A 21,201-nucleotide genomic window follows, 5' to 3' on the forward strand; every position below is an offset into this window, starting at 1 on the left:
AACCTATACAGTACTGGTCTCAACAGAAAGTGACCCTTCGTGTATACTCCTGCTATAATAAAAGGTGTTCAGTGGAGCACTCTTCTGGGGGTAGGGGGGTGTAGCTACCAGACATGAAGTAAGTGCTCTTTTGTAAATGGCTAGCACTTTCTTAATATTTAACCATAATTTACATGCTTGGTTTCTGTTCCCATCGGTGGTTGTTGGGGAATACGGAGATTGGGGGCAAGTTTTTGCTTCAGTTGGATTTGTTTTACTTTATTTAGGTTAGTTTCTTTCCAATATTTACATAACTTGGCAATGATGGTGGGGAAGCTAACATCCAAGAGAAGTCATGTGTTGTCTTTTTCCAAGGAGGAGGGTCTCCTTCCTACCAAGAGGGGCAGGTCTGTGGAGTCACCTGCATCGCCTGGGAGTACTCCAGCTTTACTTTCAGCAGCAGAAAAACAGGCTGTGATTGATGCAGCAGTATCTAGGGCAGTGGTCTTCAAACTGTGGCACATGCCCTCCTGGGGGGGGGGGGCTTGGAATTATCAGAAGGGGATGCCAGTCCATGTCCCCCCAGTGGCAAGCAGAAGCCCCAGAACGCACTCACTAGTAGTTTTCATTGGTGCATTGTGTAGCCTGTTTCTGTCATTGTCCATGTTTGGCCTTATTTTTAAAGGCAGACGGGCTTGTACTGAGAATTGCTTGGACTCCTTAAGGAAGAGCAGGAGCGGCCCTGGAAACTCGTAAGGTAGCAAAGGGTTGACAGAGAGACTGAGCATTGTGCACTTTACAATTCTTTTTTCAACTGTGTGGGTGAGAGTCAGCAGATGGGGGCTGGTTGTGGTTTTAAAAAAGACACCCCAGTGGTAGTTTGCAGAAGTGTTTTGGATGGGTCTTTGAAGAGGAGTTTTAGATTGTTTTTTTGCAGGTTTGGTGGTGCTATAAAAAGGGGTACTGAATGATGTCTTACAAAGTGGGTCCTGGATGGGGCTTGGTTAAGGATGTCGGAATTGTACTTTCTTGAAAAGGGGCCTGAGTACTGCTTTTTGAGGTGGGATCTGTGAGGTGCTTTTCAGAGAAAGTTGAGGTAGGGCTTTGCAAAGGGGGTCCATAGTGGGCTTTCTAGAGGATGCCTTTTTAAGAACTCTGGAAAATGAGCCTGTTTGCCATGTCAAGTACCACGCATTAGTGCTTAAATTAAAGCATTTTAGTGCTGGTGTCCGCATCACAGCACTAAAATGCAATAGTCACTCAATTTTTTGTATTGGTCGGGTCATTAAGAGGTAGTAGGTTAGTGACTGTCCTTTACAGATTTTTTTCAACAGTTTCTACAACTTTTTAATGCTTCTCATTGCTTAAAAGTGTGCAGTTTCTGAGAGCTATTTCTTTCCATTCACTTCTTTGCTTGTTTTTGCTCATGCGAAAGTCTTACTCTAAGTGGCGCTTATTTGGTTGTTAAATGTCACTCCTAAGCACACTGAAACCATGTAAATGTGACACATAAGCATTCGGAAAACTTAAACTTAGCAACTGTGGTGTGGGTGCAAATCTGACAGGCTTCCATGATAGGAATTTGTAAGTACAGATCAGGTTGGTGATTTTGAGAAGATCTGAATAGGGTTTTGGTAAGGGGACCTGGATGGGGCTTTCCCCATTGAAATTCCCAATCTACTGACGATTTAGTTAGCCTTCTTCCCCCTGTCTCGATCTGCGCTTTTGTATGTTTGAGGGAGGGGCCGACCACCAATCAATTTGCTCAGGGTGGGTTTAGCATAACAAAGTTTGAAGACCACTGATCTAGGGCTTTGGAAGAGAAATCCAAAATAAAGTCTAAGCAGAGTGCTAAAAGGACTAACATTTATTCACCATTGGATTCGTCTACTTCTGATTCTGAGATGCCTTCTACATTATCGGGCAAATATGTGCAGAGAGAGGAAGTACCTGACATTCTTCAACATATAGGGCAAAATTTGGGATTTACTCCCTTTCTTTCTCAGGAGGCTCCATGGAGCCTTTTTTTCACAGTATGTTAAACCTCTGCTTTTTGCTATGCCATTTCATGGAAGAATAAGATACTCGATCACTGTTGAATGGTGAGAGTTAGGCCGTGCATCAGTAACCGCGAGGGAGAGGACTCTCTTACCTGGGAAACAACCTTTACATCGCGGTCATTAGACCGCGATGCCTTTACAACGCAGTCGTTACAACGACCGCGTTGTCACAACGCAATGCCATTACTACGCAAGTCATTACATCGACTAGCAGTAGATGGCGCTCTATCATAAGGAATAGTATAATTTACTATTCCAACATCTTCCCTACTGTTGAGTAGGCTGGAGTTGGAATAGTAAATTATACATTGCTAATGTTACAGCACCATCTACTGCAAGTCGATGTAATGACTTCTGTAGTAATGGCATCGCGTTGTAACAACGCAGTCGTTGTAACGTCCGCGTTGTTATGGAACGCGATGTAGTTGCATGCGTTGTAGCATGCTATATTCCTCTTACCCACAATATCCCATGGAACATTAATTGGCAGAACTTCTATTGATCCTGAGAACTGTGCCACTTCAGCTGCTACAAATAAAAGGGTGGAAGGAGCCTTAGAGAAAGCTTTTGCAGCAGAAAACGTAGAACTCAGTGCAGGAATTTACCTACGCTGCCAATCTTTCATATCAGATTTTGAGAAGTTGGTTACAAATGTTCAGGAAATAACTGTTCAGGACTGTTGGTAAACATGGAGCAGGAAGCAAAATTCCTGACGGGCGTATCCTGTGATGTCCTGAAAGCCTCTGCTGTGGCTATGGGGTCGGTGGTCCTGGCAAGAAGGAGTCTGTGGATGAGGGACTGGAGGGAGGAACCTGCTGAGAAAGCAACACTTCGAAAGATTCCATTTGAAGGAAAGAAGCTGTTTGGTGAACAGCTAGATACTACGATTACAAAGGCTTTTAAGGATAGGGAATATGCCATGCCTTATAAAGGAAAATCCTCTTCATCCTGAAGCCACTGGGGACATTCATCTAATGGTTCTTTTAGCAAAGACTCTGAGGGGCAGATTTACAAGAAACAAACGCAGCTCAGTGCCGCAAGTAATTTTGCTGCGCCACGCTGCGTTAATTTCGATGCACAGTGATGCAACATATTTACAACATGTCGCATCTCTGTGCTTTCCCATGTGCTGGCGCACAAACTGCTACCATGCGCTGGCGCAGGCACCCTTGCATCATGGTGCAAGGATGCCTGCGTTGTGGGGAGATTGTTTTTGTGCAGAAAGTTGCCCCTTCCTGCACAAAAACAAACAATTGAGTTGATTTCCTCTTCCAATGCATGCGCACGCATTGAAAGAGGACAAAAACAAGGAGAAATGAAAACATTTCTCCTCGTTGCACCAGCATTCTGACGCATTTCCAGATTTACGATTGCTAGTATATCTGGAAATGTATCAGTGGGCATGGGTGTTGTTTGTCAACAACCACAGCAACATCCATGTAACGCCCATAACACGCAAAGTGTTGTGCGAAAAGGGGCGATATTTACAAGCACAGGTAAAGTCACGCAGGGTGGCTTTACCTATGTTTGTATATCACGCAGCAGGTTATGCCACCAGTGCGTCAAGCTACGTGATGCACAGGTGGCGAAAGGGGCTTGTAAATCTGCCCCTAAGTCTTTTGTGGATTGCTGGAAGAAGTTTCTGCCCAGAAAATCTTCCTCCAAATCAGAGGCTATGGCCAAGCAGGGCATGTCTAAACAGAACTCCTGACAAGTACTGGTCAAAAGACAAGTATCCAGTAGGAGGCAGACTTTTGCATTTCCGAAAAATATGGGAAGACAATGTGATGGATCAATGGGAATCAAATAGCATCAGGAATGGCTATCGTATAGACTTTCTCCAGTTGCCTCCCAAATGGGTTACCATCCATACTCCCATCCCCAAACATCCTGTAAAGCTTGCTGCTCTTTGAGGGTGGAGTTCAAGCTCTCTTGGAAAATGATGTAATTCTACCAGTCCCTTGTTGGAACAGAGAATAGGTATCCATTCCATCTTATTCCTAGTTCAGAAAGCTTTATGATCCTACAGACCTGTTCTAGACCTCAAGACAGTAAATGCATGGGCCCAAACGGTGCACTTTAAGATGGCAACGCTCCAGGCAATAATTCCTTTGGTGGGCATTCAGGATTATATGACGTCCATAGGATGCCAATACCTGCCAATAGCAGAGGATCATCAAAAGTATCTTCAGTTCACCATAGTCAACCATCATTTCCAATTCAGAGTATTGCCATTCAGGCTGACGTCCGCCCCACGTGTTTTCACAAAGATTCTGGCTCATTTAGTGGCATTGATTCATCAGTAGGGGATATCCTTCCATCCTTACTTAGATGACTAGATGAGTCATGCTCCTTCCAGGGAGTTGGTAGTACAGCCCACAGCACAAACAGATAGCCTACTCAACTCTGCAAGACCACAGCTTTCTAATCAATTGGGAGAAATCCAATCTGACTTCGGCTTAAGACCAGCGATTCATTGGAGCAAGATTGGAGCAAGATTTCGCACTGGCATGGGGATTGTCATATTACTAACCCTGGGCGGAGTATGCTGAGTGGCACTCTGCGGAGTTCCACGGAGTTAAAAAAAACTCTGTGGCACTCCGCTCCGTCCCAGCCCCACAATTTTGTTTTTTCTCAGGGTCAAAAAACCCACTTACCTTCTCTTCTGTCGTCTGCGGGCCGCCCTCCTCCTCGCCGCGGTGTCTCCTTCTTGCCGCCGTCCGCCTCCTTGCGTTGACGGACGCAACTCCCTATGTTTTACGGTGCTCACCGGCCCAGCTCTCCTTGGGAATACAGGCTGGTATACTGGTGCATAATTGATCACAGCATCTGAAAGCGAGGCACATCACACATGTAACGTGGCAAGCCGCAGCCCTCATGTGAGAGGAAGTTGCTGCGCTGAAGAAGTCTGTTCGCATTTAAAGTAATATCATTCTGGGGGGGGAGTGTTGTCTGGCCACGAGCGTAGATGGCCGCCTGAACCGGGAGCTCCGCTGCGAGACGGGCTCTGGATTGGCGCGGTGGCCTTCATAGTGCGGCTGGTGTCATAGCATCGAACTCCCACAAAGTGCTGTGAACCCTGGACCCCGACAGCCTGGGTTCCGAGGACGCCAACGGGCGCAAAGGAAAAGAAGCAGCCTGAAGCGTGGGTGAGTGCGCCGGGCCTAGAGGCACGCTTACAGCATCGGCCTTCGTGCAATCTGATGACCCCACCTCCCACACCTTCCGCCCAGCACCCACTGTCCTGGCTCCATCTGCACCTGCAGGCCAGCCTGGTCGGCGCGGCCAAGATATCAGCCGCTGCATCCCTCCGCCCCCCATGGGCATCGATGCCCCACAAAGTGCTGTGTACCCTGGACCCTTACAGCCTGGGTCCCGATGCCACCAAAAGGGCACAATGGAAAGGAAGCAGCCTGAGGCAAGGGTGAGTGCACCAGGCTTGGAGGCACGTTTACAGCCTCGACCCTCGTGCAGCCTGACGACCCCTCCTCCTGCACTTCCCACCCAGCACTCACTGCCTCCATCGGCACCAGCAGGCCCGCCTGGTCGGCATGGCCATGATTTCAGCAGCGGCATTCCCCCCATGGTCCCGGGACCCAGGTACTGCAGTGGCCCGGGACCCGACTCCAACTAAGGAGGGAGCGCAGCCTGCGACACAGCCAAGAGCGCCGGGCCAAGGGGCAAGTCTACGACCTCAGCCCTCGCGCACCTTGTTGCCTCGCATCTTGGGCCCGAGTCTAACACCCAACACCCCGACCCCTCCTGACATCACGATCGTGAACACGTTCCCGCCCCCGCAACACCACCAGCAAGAGAAACAACCCAAAGAGAACCGAACCCCAGCACGTGGCCCACGGAGACGGAGCCAGGCAGGTCTCCACTACAACTCCTCGGGGGAGGACTGGCAATGTGCCAGGGGTGTATCCAAGAGTATATTATTGGCGGGGACTGGAATCTGGTGAGGGACCCAGTTCTGGACAGAACGTGTCCCCTCGACAGAAGCAATGTCGTGGACAGAGCTCTAATTGGAGACATACTGGCAGACAATGGTCTAGTGGTCCACGGGCGCCTCTGCCATCCGGACGACGCAGAATATACATTCACCTCCCCGACCCACGGGACGCTCTCCCGCTTGGACTACTTCCAGGTCTCCCAATAAGTCCGAGAATCCCGCATTCTAGAAGCAGCACTTTCTGACCACTCACCGGTCCTCCTCTCACTGGAGGCGGGACTGGCCAGACCGGGCCACAAACTCTGGCGCATGAATATACAGCACCATTGGACTCCTCAAGGCAACTCTCACCTGCTAGAACACCTCCAGGGGCATCTCTCCACCAACCACGGATACGTAGTCTCGGGCAGGATCTTCTGGGCCACAGCGAAAGCTACAATTCGAGGCCAGCTAATGCGGGACGCGGTGCAGACCAATAGTCAATCAGAAGGAGCTAGAAAAGGACATTGCTTCCTATACCCGCTTAGACACAGATAAAGCGACCCTGTAGCAAAAAAAATCCTTAGAGCAGGCCAGCGTGGTGTTAAATAGCCTCTTCAATTCTAAGGCAGAATACATCTTAAAAAGGATGAAAGGAAGACACTATGAGCAGGGGGAAAAAGCAGGAAGATTACTGGCGGCACAACTACGCCAAAGGGAAGCTGCCTTGGCCATACCGGCTATACAGTCAGCCGGAGGGACAACACCTGCCAGATACTTTACACCCCAGGGACGCAGGCCGATGAGGCTAAACTGACCACTTTCCTCACAGAGGCGACTCTCCCCGCCTCTCGGACAAGGGCATAGAACTCCTCAAGGGAGAGATCAGAAAAGAGGAGATTGCGCAAGCATTAGCAAACCTTCCCTAACACAAGGCCCCCGGCGGGGACGGCTTCCAGCGGAGTTTTATCAATGGGCCGGGTAGGGGGTTGTTGACACACTGTATGCTGCATTCCAAGAGGCGGAGCGCATGTCCTCTCTGGTCCCCTCTCTAATAAAGCAGTGATTGCCGTCCTACCTAAGCCTGGGAAGGATCCCCCAATGTGCGGCAGCTACCGCCCTATATCACTGCTGAACTTCGATATCAAAATTCTGGCCATCATTCTGGCCGCCCGCCTCCGCAAAGTCCTCCCCTCCCTGGTCCACCACACACAAGTAAGTTTCTTACCCGGCCACTCCTCCAGAAACTACCTGCGTACCGTGGCCCATACTTTATGGTCCACCAAAAGTCTTCATACTGACACACTGGCATTGTCACTTGATGAGGGGAGAAAGCATTTGACCGCATCGAGTGGGACTACCTTTTTAAAGTAATGGCGCAATTCGGACTGGGAGATCAATTCATCGCCAATGTAGGACTGCTATATGACAACCCCACCGCCCAGGTAAACTGTGGGGACTTTGTTTCTGACCCGTTTCTGATCCGTCGGGGGACACGTCAGGGATGCCCCCTCTCCCCACTCCTCTTTCTCCTGGCTATGGAACCCCTGGCATCTACAATATGCCAAACGGCCAACGTCACGGGCACTCCTCCCGACGGAAGATTCCAAACTCTATCTGTATGCAGACGATATCCTGGTCACTCTCACGGACCTACCCCGCTCTCTACCGTCCCTGCTCCAAATAATAAATGACTTTTCATCCTTTATTCGGTTACAAAATAACGTGGGACAAAAGTGAGGCACTGCCCATCTCAGACGGAACCACAAAGGCGGCCATACATGGATTCCCCTTCCACTAGCAACCTTACCTGGGTGTCTTGATGAACAAAGGGATGGAGGGGATGGTCGCGGAGAGCCTAAACCCCATGCTCACTCAGATGCAATGCGACTTTGAAAAATGAAAGGTGCTGGGGCTCTCTATGTGGGGCAGAGTACAAGCCATACGTATGGTCACACTCTGGTGCTTCATATATAACCCTGGGCATGCTTTCCCTACAGGTACCTCTGGCAACACTGCGTTTAATTGACTCCAGGATAAAACCCTTCCTGTGGGGTTCCTCGAGTCCCCGCCTGGGTGCGCTGAAAGTGAAAGCTCGCCGTTCCTGCTGGGGACTAAACCTACCATCAGTAGAACACTTTGCCCTTGCACTGCAGCTCTCTCAAATGGCGTATATGCTGCCAGGTACCCCTGCTGTACCGCAGTGAGTGCACATAGAAAGACAACTGCTGTCTACAGGGATAGGCCTCTCTGCCTGATATGGTCAGGGGGCAAGCCGCCAAGACCCCACCAACCCGGTACTATTGGCCATGCACAAGGCCTGGCAATGGGCGCATCGGCTGTTGGGCTGAAACCCACAACTCCACGAGAAAGCCCCCCTATGGGGGAATGCAGGCATACGCATCAATGGGCAGCTGCTGTCCTGGCCCCTATGGGAGATGGCAGGCAACCAACACCCTGGACCAGCTCCTCCATGATGGGGACCTCAAGACATTTGCGCTACTACAATAGGAATTTGACCTTCCCACGCCGCAGTCCTGGAAACACAAGCAGCTCTGACACTGTCTGCAGAAATGTCTGGGGACACGCCCTTGGTCGCTACCAGCCTCGCCGTTGGTATCGTACCTCCACACGTGGGGGACACACAAAGGAGTTACGTCCGGCCTGTACGTAGTACTCACCTCCCACCTTTTCTCACAACCCCTATCACTAGCCCTTTGCACCAGATAGCAAGCCCGGCTTTTGGTCTCTTATGAGGAGGATGAGTGGGTGGAACTGTTGGAAGACCTGGACAGGGGCACCCGCGAGGCAAGACTGAACTTCTGTCTGTTAAAGACCCTACATGAGTGCCACTGGTCGCAGACCAAACTGCACATGGCAGGCCTACTTCCACATGCACAAACACGGCTTGCTACATGACCCATTTCATATGCGAATGTCCCTCAGTGCAGCCCTTCTATGCCTACGTGGGCAGGACCCTGAGCACCACGATGCCCTTGCACCTGCCACTTATTCCCGCTGCTATCTTTCTGCACAACCTGCGGCGCTCCCCAGAGTTGTCAAAGCCTCAACGCTGACTCTACCACACAGTACTTACTACAGCTAAGTTATGTATCCTGCGCCAATGGAGGTCGCCGACCCCCACCGTCACAGGAGGCCTGGCTAGTGGCCATGATCCACACCGCTTCCCACGAGCGAGTCATCTAAAACCTCCGGGACCAATCTGACCTATTCCTCCAAGTATAGGCGCCTTTCCTACATACAGAGAGCGACAGTGAGGGATGCCCCACAGCAGAGAGTTCACCCTGGACAACGGCGACGACGTTAACGGTTGACTTGTAGATCACGCTGCGTGTGGCTGTCCCGCACAATGGAGACCCTTCCCCCCTCACACCATCAGCGCTCCTGCGGGCACACACAACACCAACATCTCCCCCTTCCTTCTGCATGTACCTCCCACAGCCCAGGCATGCACAGACTGCCACACCCCATCCAGCCCTCATCTCCAACCGTCCTGCACCCTTTGAGGCTCAGACATCATGACAACATCACAACATCACTGTGTCTTACTTTATCCCCTCACACATGCGCTCCCCTCACTTCCCTACCTACCTACCTACCCACCCACCCCTCTACACTACTCCTACTCTTCCCTGCGATCGCTCCCCCATAATTCCCACCATCGGCTTCCCCTCTATAACCTAACCCCCCCCCCCCCCCCCCCCCACCCCCGTGGCACCACTGCCCAACAGGTGTATATTAACCAAGTCCCACCCAAGAATTGAGACGAGACTCCACATAAGGAGAGTACAACAAACCCCCCCCCCCCCCCCATGACCCTACCCCGCCCTAGGTACTGCCAATGCAACTTTAAAGCAGGGCGACTACCCTCCCTCGTACACTGAACCACAGCCGACACATAGCGAAGGCGGCCCCCCATGTCACCTGTCACGCCCCCTACCGACTCGTACACTCCGCACACAGCCCCCCTATGCCTGGGAACCGGAATGGCCCCAACATGACGTAGGAAATCAAGTCCGCAGGGCTCCTTATGCTATGCCAGCGCCGATGCGTCAAGCCTCCCTCTCCTCACCCACACCTGGACATGGCATGGTCAACACCTGATACACTGAAACAGGCATGTCCCCCAGAGCGTGTCACCCCCCTCCCACACCCTCCCTCCCCCATCCTACTACTTTCTGGATACTGCCTTCAGTTTCCAAGAGGCACATGCCACACAAGTTCATGTTGTACCATCTAATCTTGCAATTGTACCTGTGTGGCCGATGCTGTTGTTTTCAACATGTTTTCTTTTAAAATTGCTAATAAAGAATTGCAACACATAAAAAAATGACTTACATGAACTTGCAGTATTATGAGTCATACTCCCTCACGTGCAATCATCACATCCCTTCCCAGCTGCCCTTCCATTTCAGACCAATCAGGTTGACCATGCCGTGGCTTGTGACTGAACGGGGGTGAGGGGGGGGGGGGGGGATATTGCATTGTGATTGATGTCTGATGAGGCAGGATGGCCTCATTTTGTAATGACTGGAAGCAAAGGAGCAAGACTCAGAGTAATGCACTCACCAGTCAGTAATCGGAGCAATATTGGTGATTCTTATTTAGAATGCACAGTCGTCACCTCATTCAAAGGGCGAATTGTGAACAGTTGGCTTCTGTAAGGAGTTGCGCCCTATGCTGCCTTCCATTTTAGTGTCATTTGGGCTAGATAGGCCCGACTTGAAATCTGAAAACTATGCGGCAGGTGCTGGAATAAGTAACAAATAAATAATCAGGCATAAACTAATCAGGCGTCAGAATTATCCAGAGCCACAGACTATTTTATTTGTCAGCATTCCTCTTGCTCATTTCTGCTGAAAATGCACATCCTGTTTCATTCTGGAGACTCTACTACGGTCTCCTTCTCTATTCCGCCATTTCACACATTGGTAACTGAAGGTTGCCATAATTAGCTCTTTTTGTCTTCAATCCTATAGGCTATTATGTCAGCTTATTTGCAATGTTCCCATAGACCAAGTATTATCCTGCCTTCCTATTTCTCGATCTCCTTTGCTCTCCAATGGAGCACTGCATTTAGGGTGACCACCTCCCTCCAAGTCATTTCAACCCCGTTTCTAGCTGTGGACAACTGTGTAATAGCCAAATGCATTCTGGGTGTTGTAGTCTTGTTTTGCTTCCACTGAGCTAATTAGACTGACACACCTGAAATCAATGATTTGTAGGTTCAAAGTTCAGGACTGGAGATGGCGTCCGTAATGACCTGGAGTGAGGTGGTCACCTCAATTGCATACTTTGGGGCATATTAACAAGCGGCAGCGATAATTATCGCTGGCCACTCTCAGCGAGAAAAATGTTATCGCTGGCTATCGCAGGAAATTATCGCCATGCTAGCGTTGTATTAACAATGCATAGCGCAATGGCGATAATTTCCCAGCGATAGCGAAGTTTTCCATGGATCATCGCTGGTTTTCCAGCGATGTTCCATGGAAAACGGCGATAACCTTGCTGATACGACCCTGTGGTCGTATCAGCATACTCCACCCCCAATGGTAAGTATAGCTAAGTCTGCATTTTAGCAGACGTTCGTTTTTGGAGAAAACAGCTGTTTTCTCCAAAAACTAACGTCTGCCAAAATGCGTGGGCAGCCTTGTAAATATCGCAATGTGTACATCAGCGATATTTACAAGGTTGTACTGCCCAGTGACGCCCACTTTGCATCTCATTAGAGATGCAAAGGGAGGCGTCGGGTAAAAGGGTGCTAACATGCGCTAATGCAAGTTATCACCCTCTTGTAAATAGGGCAATATTTTTATCTCCGCTTTTTTGGCTTTAAAAGCCAAAAAAGCAGAGATAAAGCACTTGTAAATATGCCCCCCTGTTTGTTACAATGCTTCCACTTGTCTATGCCTTTGTATCCGCGCAATGTTCTCATTACTTTTCTTAGCAGTTTACTTGTTGCCTACTCCTTCCCACATTTCGCTCTGTCGTGCATTAACCACACGTTTTTCAATCGTGTGCTGATATATTTAATTAAATTAAGACATTCTTAAGTGAGATGTTCTTACCATTATCACTTCTGTTATTAAGGTATAAACTGTGAAATTGATATAAATGAATGCCAGTCGGATCCCTGCCAGAACAACGCCACCTGCAATGATCACGTGGGATTCTACACGTGCACCTGTGTGCCGGGATACCAGGGAGGGCACTGTGAGGTGGACATCGATGAATGTGCGAGCCAGCCCTGCGAGAATGGAGGGCGGTGCCTTGACCGTGTCAATAGGTAAGCCTCACCTCTGACTGAGTTCTCTTTCTTTGGATTCCTTGCTTTATAATAATTAAACATGCAGGTCGTATGTCAGAATATCGTTAGCAAAGATGTCCTGCGGCAATAGTGAGCGCCTAATGCCATTTACGGAAATATCATCCCTTCGGGTGTATAGTTTCTGTTATTAACTCCGATGGGTGATATTTTCGTAATGATATTTAGGACATCATATTTCTGTCAAACTATATTTTGGTGATGGTGTTCTGGGACTATAAATATATATATTGTTTTTGTATGGCTTCTCTACTACAGCTGTGCTTTGATTGCACTAAGGACAAAGCCATCACGTCAAAGCCAGGATTAAATACGCACAGACCAGTGCTTCATTTGAGCCGGTGGTTTCCATGCTCTGCACCCGCACTTAATTATAAACACCGGCACTAATGACAGTCTGCCACATGGTGGGGCTGTTTGCCTAATATAGAGATAAGCACATCAACAGTTATTTATTAATTCAATATACATTAAAATTACTAATACCTGCCGTCCAGATCATTATCATAGCTTTAGGAGCCTGGAATATTCTGAATTGTCACACTAGTATTAGTGTGATAGTAGCTGTGTTGGTACTGTCACTGGCATCGCTGGCAGGGGTAATGGGTTGTGTAAACTGCCGTGGCCTCCCCATGAAAGGCTCTGGCACTTAGTTTTTTTTAATCAAGCACTGGTTCAGACCCTCTTGATGTCAATAGCACAGCTTATAGGCCCGGAGTCTCAAAAGAAATTGTGTATTTAGGTTTAAACCTATGTTTCAAGTATATTTAAACATTATTTTTGAATTCTCAGAAATTGCATGATCACACCTGGAAAGCTGGGAAGTCACAGCTTTGCAAGCGTACACACATGTGAAACCTTTTTTTATTTGGGCAGTAGAATGTGTACATTTAAATACAAGGAAATGCTTAGTAAATATTTCTTTGCAAATTCAAACTTTCTTTTGCTATCACGGGTAAAATTTGTTTCCTTATGGAGATTCCTCTTCTCGCACACCCCACCAATTTCGGGGGCATTTTCTCTCCATTCTCACGACTGTTGCTTTTATCAGGATTAAATCTCCATCCATATCCTGGGTGGGACTGGATTACGAACATGTTTGTGGGTATTCACGAACATGACATGGCCTTCCAACTGCAACATCCCTTCACTGCGCCTGGAAGAAGGTGTACTGTAATAAGTGCGTAGTATTAAATGGTTTGAGTAAATCAATTTACAAATGGAAATACCACATGTGGTTTTACACTTTTAGGCATGCCACTTGTGCAACCGGTTAAACATAGGTGCACAAAGATGGTGTTAAAAGTTCAACCTCTTAAAAAGGGCCAGGATAGCAGGAGCCAGCTGTACTAGCTTATTTTGGTATTGCAAACACCCCCTTTTGCAAACTCTGAGTGCGTGCAATTGTAAAATAGGTACTTCTTGTGTACTAAACCCATTTAAGGAGTCTGTAAACTTTTACCAGCTCCTAAAATGGGTTTGCAAGTGGCTACCAACTTGTAATTTGGAAGGAGAATACTGTGGGCATCCATTCCAAAGTGTTACCATATGTGACAATGATTTGCGACCACACTCCTGGTCACAAAACATTGAAAAATGACCATCTCCCATGTTGGTATGGTAACTTATTCGCGAAAGGGAAGGGGTTCCCATTTGGACCCATTTGGAAGGGTTTCGCAATTAGGGTAACAATGTCAGGGGGAGTAGGCAGTGGCCCAGGGAACCACTGCCAACTCTCAATAAAACTTTTACAAAAACATTTTTTTTTTAAAGCAGCCCCATTAAAAACAGAGACATGGTGTTCTGCTGACCCTTGCAGGCCACCAACGCTGTGATTGTGGCCACTCGAATTGAGTCATAATTTGTGACCTACCTAATGAATAGGTAGATCGGATTGTGACTCAATACCAATTCTTATTTTACAACCAACTTATTGGACAATGGTCAATTCACAAAATAAGTATCAGAAAGTTGGTGCCACTTTCTGCAACTAGAACCCTAGTACACCTGGCCCTATATTTATAACTGTATAAAGCACATCACCAGTCAAGGTGTTTGAAAAATAAACATTGCACTATATCTAGTGGTGTGGGGAACACCTGAAATCACTCAGTGGGATTCCGCGCAGTTACATAAAAACTCAGCGAGATTCCACGGAGTTCCTCCAATGGGTGGAGAAAATGCACATTGCACTGCTCGCAGGAGCGCTGGTAAAGTATTCTGCGCTGAAAAATCAGTGCGAATGGCAACATGCGGTGTGCAAGAGCATGCTGCTGCTCGAGTAGGAAATCTACTTGAGAAGCAGCCCTCTGACCACAACCACTCGTGACCTCCCAATTGAGAAAATTGCTCCGGAAGGCTTCCTAGCAACTGGAAATTAAACATGGGGGTGCCAAATCTTTCTCTCACTCGCCAGCTCACTTGCCGGAACCTTGCATTGTTCCAGTTGTCATCACGTTGCTCGAACAGGAAAAAAATTCTGCCATGTGCCGATTGGCAGAATTTGGCCTGAACTCCGCACTAAAAGAGTAACGAAGAGTCACCGAATTCCTCCAACTCCCCAAGCGAAATTAAAAATTCCGCCTGGGCCTAATTATATCTCTCGACAGTGCTTCCAGGAAAGACAACCAAAAGAGGCTCCACCTCTTTCTCTCCTGGGAAGCATTTAGAAAGTTCTTCATGGGGATAAAGCACCATCCTTTTCTTTATTGTGCCTTTTATTGTATCACAAACCTCACACTCGCTGGAAAATTGCTATTATGAAGAAGTTAAACATAACGTGTATTTGTAACGTGCACGTTCACCCAGAAGGGTGTCTTGGTGCTGAATAACAGATGTTTATTGTTACCCAACTCAATGGTACTTATTTTATCAACCTCTGAAGGATGAAAGACTGGGTAGACCCGCTGGGATTTGAACCTGTGTCCATGAGGTCAAACACAGGCCCCTACAATGGATCCATTACTCAACTAAGCCACCAGACCCCGCTTTACACCAAACACCAATTACGCACGGAAATTACTACCTTACACTAGCTTCAAGAGCCATTTTTTAAAGAAATGTTTTCCACTTAATCCCAATTTACATCCTCCAGACATAACAAATGCAATCTATTGTTGCCAAGTTGTAGGATTTGAAACCACTAGACCAGAATTCCAATCCTGGCTTCATCATTTGACCAAGTTAAGCGAGTTATCTTAGACAAGGCACTTGTTCTCTCAATTTTTCCAAATGAATGCGATTCACAAAATGTTCATTCCACACTCTGGGACAACTTTTGATGTCGAACAGTTTCCCACAATCTGTATTTTTCCTGGATCAGAGAAGGCGCTTTCTTATTTACTCTCCTGACTAACCTCTTTCTTTCTCCTCCCCAACTACTTATCTTTCTTCGTCTCCTTTTCACTCTCCAGTCAAGACCAGATGGTTCAGCCCCTTCCCCTACACTATGTTTTTTTCTTTACCCCTTTTATCTAAAACATTTTACCCTACCCCACCCTAATATATCCTAATTTCTATAACCCTGTTAAAAATCTCATCCATCTATTGCTGTGTTAGTGTTCGACCGCTGCCTTCAACCTAATACTTCTACTTCTACTGCTCCCTATACCCTACCTATACATGAGAAATCTAGTCCATCCTATCCCATGGTACCTCTCTTCCATCGGAGATCAATACCTCTCTTCTGCACCTCTACAGGTATCGATACCAAAGCACCCTCTCCACCATCTAATAGCAATACCTCTCTCCTGCACCTCTATGGGTATCTATACAACAGCACCTCTCCTCCATCTAATACCAATACCTCTCCCATGTACCTCTACAATTACCTATGTCACACTACATTACACATTTAAAACTAAGAACAATTTGTTCAAAGATAAAATTCATTTTATTTCTTCGTTGGCGACTTTTTTCTCAAAGAGGAGTTAGTCCCAGAGACAAAGAACCTGTCTGTTCCTATATTAACTTGTGATAACGCATGCTTTCCCATTTCTGATTGGGGTGTACATAATCATATAACATATCATGATTTATGGTGCAATTTCCATTGTGAATGAGAAACCTTTAAACCAAAATGTGAATATCCGTTGATATTTGCCTCACTTTTATCAGATGTGTGCACAATATGCGCTAGCTTATGTAAAAATGTTAAACATGTTAAAAGAAATGCACAAAAATTGTCACCAATTCCTTATTTCAGGTAGATTTATTCATGAATAAATTTATTTTCAAGAAATCTATTTACACGTTTTGTATAAAAACATATTGACGCATTATCGGATATGCACATTTGTGTTCTGCTTAGATAACCCTAGACATGTAAAGGGTCTGATTTAGAGTCAGACAGAGAGTTACACCTTTACAAACTTCACGTATGTCTCGTCTGCATTATTACAAGTGCATTATATCAGCTGCCACTTGTAATGCAGTGGCTGGGATGACAGTCATTTTGTGGTGGAGTAACCTGTTCTCCAAACTCTAAATCAGACACAAAGTCTTGCCAAGTCAACGAGGACCGCCGTGGGTTTGGCCAGGACACAGATTAGTCAGAGATCAGTTCGTCTTACATCAGTCTGCCATACATCAGACATAGATCAGTCTGCCATAGATCAGTCTGCCACAGATCAGTCTGCCATAGATCAGTCTGTCTTGCGGCGGGTGGATTTCCTATTAAGTGTTGTTTGTGTATTTCAGATACAAGTGTGACTGCGGTGACACCGGCTTCACCGGAGACCACTGTGAGCTTGACATACCGGAATGTGCCTCTGACCCCTGCCTGAACAACGCCTTCTGCCTGGAAGGAGTCAAGAACTACAGCTGTGCCTGCTGGCCAGGTCAGGAGCTTACTTCTGTATCCCCCCTGATGACAGAGCGAGGGATTGCATCCTTAGACGCACCTTTATATCGGTGATGAGTGACCGGAACTACAAATAAGTGTGTCTATGCTATTGGGTCCTTTCATAGACCTGTGTGCCACCAGCTGAGGTCCCCTGAGTGTGCTTGGGGGAAGCAAGAGACATGGGACAGAGGTGGGCAGGATAAGGGAACGGGAGGAGAAAAAGAAGGACAGAATACTCGAGGAGCCTTGTGGGAGTCACCTTCATGAAGATCTACGAACCCTGCAAATCAAGATGTCCCCGTGATCCAACTTCTCATCAGGTCATAGATACTAGAGATCCCTCTGCATTATGTGTGTTGCTTGTCCAGATTCCACAAGGGGTATGTTGGACATTCATCCTTGGAGGTTGCTAATGTGCAGTGCTTTATTTGAGCCAGTGGTTTCTGGTGCTCGGCACCAGCACTTAATTGCCTGCTCCAGCACTTAATTGCCGGAACTGCACTTATGTATGTAACATTACAAGGGAACCCCAATATTTGAGCCTGGGGTGATTGAAAGTTTTTTAAACAGAACAATGGTTCATACAAGGCCAAAAAGGTCCAAGGAGAGATAAGTATCTCATGGAGTCAAGCAAAATTATAATAGTATATGTCATATGACAATTTTCAGAAAGGGACACACGTAACCATGATAGGATGGTTCATTTGTTTGAACAGTATTTTATTTAGTCATTGCAAACAAAATATAGATCTAGTGCTCACAAAATAGTGAAAAGGGAAGTGAAGTGGTAAGTGAAAGAAAAGTTTTAAAAATACATACATCGCATTGACAACAAGAAAAACTCCTAACACCAATTATACAAAAATAAAGGAGTTTAGTTGTAAAAGGATTGACGGCGTTTCGATCTCAACAATTTGAGATCTTCATCAGGACAAGATTGTGAGCATGTAGTATTAAAGGCCTGAATCGGGCGAGATAAACGCTGTATGTGGTATTTGCCTCTAGGATGCTGAAAATATCAAAATGGGCCCTGTGGATCTAAGAGGGGGGCTCCGGTAGCATTGGAACTTAGTTGTGAGTGGTGATATCAAGGCCTGAAGGCTTGAATCCGCAGGCTGGGGAGCGAGACCCTGTCCAATTTAGTGTAACACCGCAGAGCCGGTATTGTTGGATTATTTTTGTACCGCTATAGTCGGTAGAAATACAGGCTGGGCGAGGGCTCCATCTGTCTCCAGTGAGAGCTGTGACATCTGCCACATGGTGGCGCTGTTTGTGTAGTTTAAGGATCAGCAGAAAAACAGTTGTTTGTTAATTCAAGATACATTAAAAACAACTACCTGCCACCTAAGCCATTCTTGAAACTTTGGTGGCCTCGAACAGTCTGAATTGTCACAGTTGTAGCAGTGTAATGATTAGCAGTTGTTTAAGTACAGTGGCAATGTACGGTGCAAACTGTGGTGGCCTCCTGACGAGGGCCCTGGTACTTTTCTTTTTACAAAATAAGCACTGCTAATGTGAGTGCCCTTAAGATAGTACCAGTTGTGCTGTGTTTCTCTTGCATTGTTGTGAAATCTACGAGTGTTAATCACTGGCCACAAAGGACTCCCCATGTGAATTTTCACTTGAAAAACATGACCATCACAACCTTTTTACTTGTTTCAACATCGCAAGGAATGTTATAAGGTATCTTGCAAGAACAAACCACATCCTCTGTCAGCGCAAACCAACACACGGGGAACCTATACGAGAGCCTAGATGTAGGCAGAGCAAGAAAGTCCCCAAATTACCAGTAGACCAATACTTCACACGTGGTAATAAAAACTTTAACACCTCTCAAAAAGATGCCCAATTTTATTAGAAATGTAACATATAATATATTTTTTGTAATGTTGTATATAATTGAAATTCTTTTTATTAGCCTTTTCAAGAACAATTTCCTAATCAAGTTCTGGCCAGAAATTAGCTTTCATAGGGCAGCCACCTCATCTCACACGACCTCCAATCTCTTTAGAAGAAGCCTCCCCCAAAGTGGCTGCAGCTCTCTTAGAATAGGTATAGAGTTGATCATGCTTGCGCTATGCGTTGTACTAAGAGGAAGATGGCATGCCCACGAACATCACTTATGTGCATCCAGGGGTATCAGTGCTTCCTCTGCCTGTACCTACAGTTCCCTGCCACCAGTGCTTAATTTGAGCCAGTGGTTTCCAGTGCTTGGCACCGGCACTTCATTGTGAACACTGGCTCTATGACAATCTGCCACATGGTGGTGCTGTCTGTGTGATTTAGAGATGAGCAGAACAACAGCTGTTTAATAATTCAATATACATTGAAAACGATTAATTCCTGACACCCAAGCCATTCTTATAGCTTTGGAATGGCTTGGGTGTCAGGAATAGTCGGAATAATCACACTTATAGGAGTGTTATGGTTGGGAGTTGATAGGTATTGTTGTTGGTAGCTCTGGCAAGGTATTGGGCCGTTTAAGCTGCAGTGTCCTACTGGCGAGGACCCTGGCACATATTTTATTACAAATTAAGCACTGTCTGCCAGTGCCCTTAATACCTCTTCTCTTGGTGGTCACAAAGGTAGTCACTGAGACAATGAGGAGGGCTCTACTGCATTTATTTGAGTATTTTCACTTCCTGGTCCTTCACCTGCCCATCAGGGCAGGGCAAGAGTCTACCTGCGTTAAATATTAGTGAAGCTTATCGAATACATATTCTCAAAACAATTTGCATGATGGATGAGGAGGAAGGTGGAATGCGAGAGTAGTGTAGAGCTCAAAGGGAAGAGGAGCAGCCCAGGGTCCACTGGGGGGTGGGGCAGAGCAGAGTCTAAGCACCGGAACAGGGCCCAAGAGAGAAGTAGCACAGAGTCCAGTGGGCATCGTACAGGGTAGAAGGTGAGGATCAACTCATGGTCAAGGTGGTGAGGAGTCTGCACAGGGAACAGTGCAGAACCCAAGGGTGCAAGCGTAGGGTTCAGGGTAAAGCTGCACAGTGTTCGAAGGAGGAGCAGCCCCAGTGCTTAATTTAATTGCATGTCATGCATTTTTGGGGACCAGAACTTATTTTAACTCATCTGTCTTCGACCCAGAACAAGACAGAGAAAAACACAAAGGGGCAGACTCTTTTGCGCCACTGTTGCATCACTTTGGTGACGCAGCGGTGGCGTAAACAATGCGACCAATTTACAACGTGATGGATCTAGGGAGATGCATCACGTTGTAAAGCCCTGCGTTACATTATACCTGCATCAGGTATAATGTATGCAGGGTGGGCGTTCCCATGCAGGAAAGCCTCGTAAAAGTGACGCAGTGAAATCTACAAGATTTCACTGCACCACTTCTAGGACGCCACTGCTTCAAAACCTTACGCCTGCAGTAAGCAGGCGTAAGGACTGACGCAGTACAATAAGTATAGGCCTCAACATGCATTGCTGGAGTTGCGTCGTGCTTGCGACATAACTCCAGAATTGTGTGTCTTTTGGGCCAGAAGATGTGTCAGAATTTCTGACGCATCTGTCAATCCTTGCGCCATGGTGTGCCGTATTGTAAATACGGCGCATCCATGGTGACACACGGTATCGCAGTCTAGCGCAAGGAAACTAACGCATCACTACAGATGCCTCAGTTGCTTGTAAGTCTGCCCCAAAATGCGAAAGGAGCAAGAGAGACAGGAAAACAGTGGCAATAGAGAAAGTAAGGATGGGAAAGAACTTGCATGTGTGAGATAAACAGGCAGGCAGTGCCTGGTGGTGGATGAAAGACGCTTGAGGTGGAATCAAGCCTTCCCGGCCTTGATATACAGCACATGGCATTCAGCAATGTCGGCAGAGGGCTTCTGAGCAGAACTTTGGGCTCTAGCACTTACTCCTTTACAAATTAAGCACTGCGCAGCCCAGAGCCTGGAACAGCAGAAGACGGTCCAAGAAGAAGGAAGAGTTCTGGGTCCAGGGTGGAAGGGAAGTGCATGGTCCCGAGGGAAGGAGGAAGGCAGGGTCCAGAGTCTGAAAGAGCAGCAGAGGGCCCAAGAGGAAGGAT

At 47.1% G+C, this 21,201-nt stretch overlaps 1 protein-coding gene across 1 annotated transcript in view; it reads left to right on the forward strand.

The window, feature by feature from the left end:
- The window catches only part of LOC146868762 (protein crumbs homolog 2-like), a 363,043-nt gene that overhangs the window by 170,224 nt on the left and 171,618 nt on the right, over positions 1–21,201 (forward strand). The window contains exons 3-4 of the mRNA XM_085613737.1: positions 12,082–12,277; positions 17,015–17,154. Of these exons, the coding sequence (XP_085469863.1) occupies positions 12,082–12,277; positions 17,015–17,154 (336 nt within the window). The remainder of the gene's footprint in view (positions 1–12,081; positions 12,278–17,014; positions 17,155–21,201) is intronic.

This window comes from Triturus cristatus, chromosome 1_2 (genome assembly GCF_964204655.1).
Source record: "Triturus cristatus chromosome 1_2, aTriCri1.1, whole genome shotgun sequence".
In the NCBI taxonomy this organism is placed as follows: domain Eukaryota; kingdom Metazoa; phylum Chordata; class Amphibia; order Caudata; family Salamandridae; genus Triturus; species Triturus cristatus.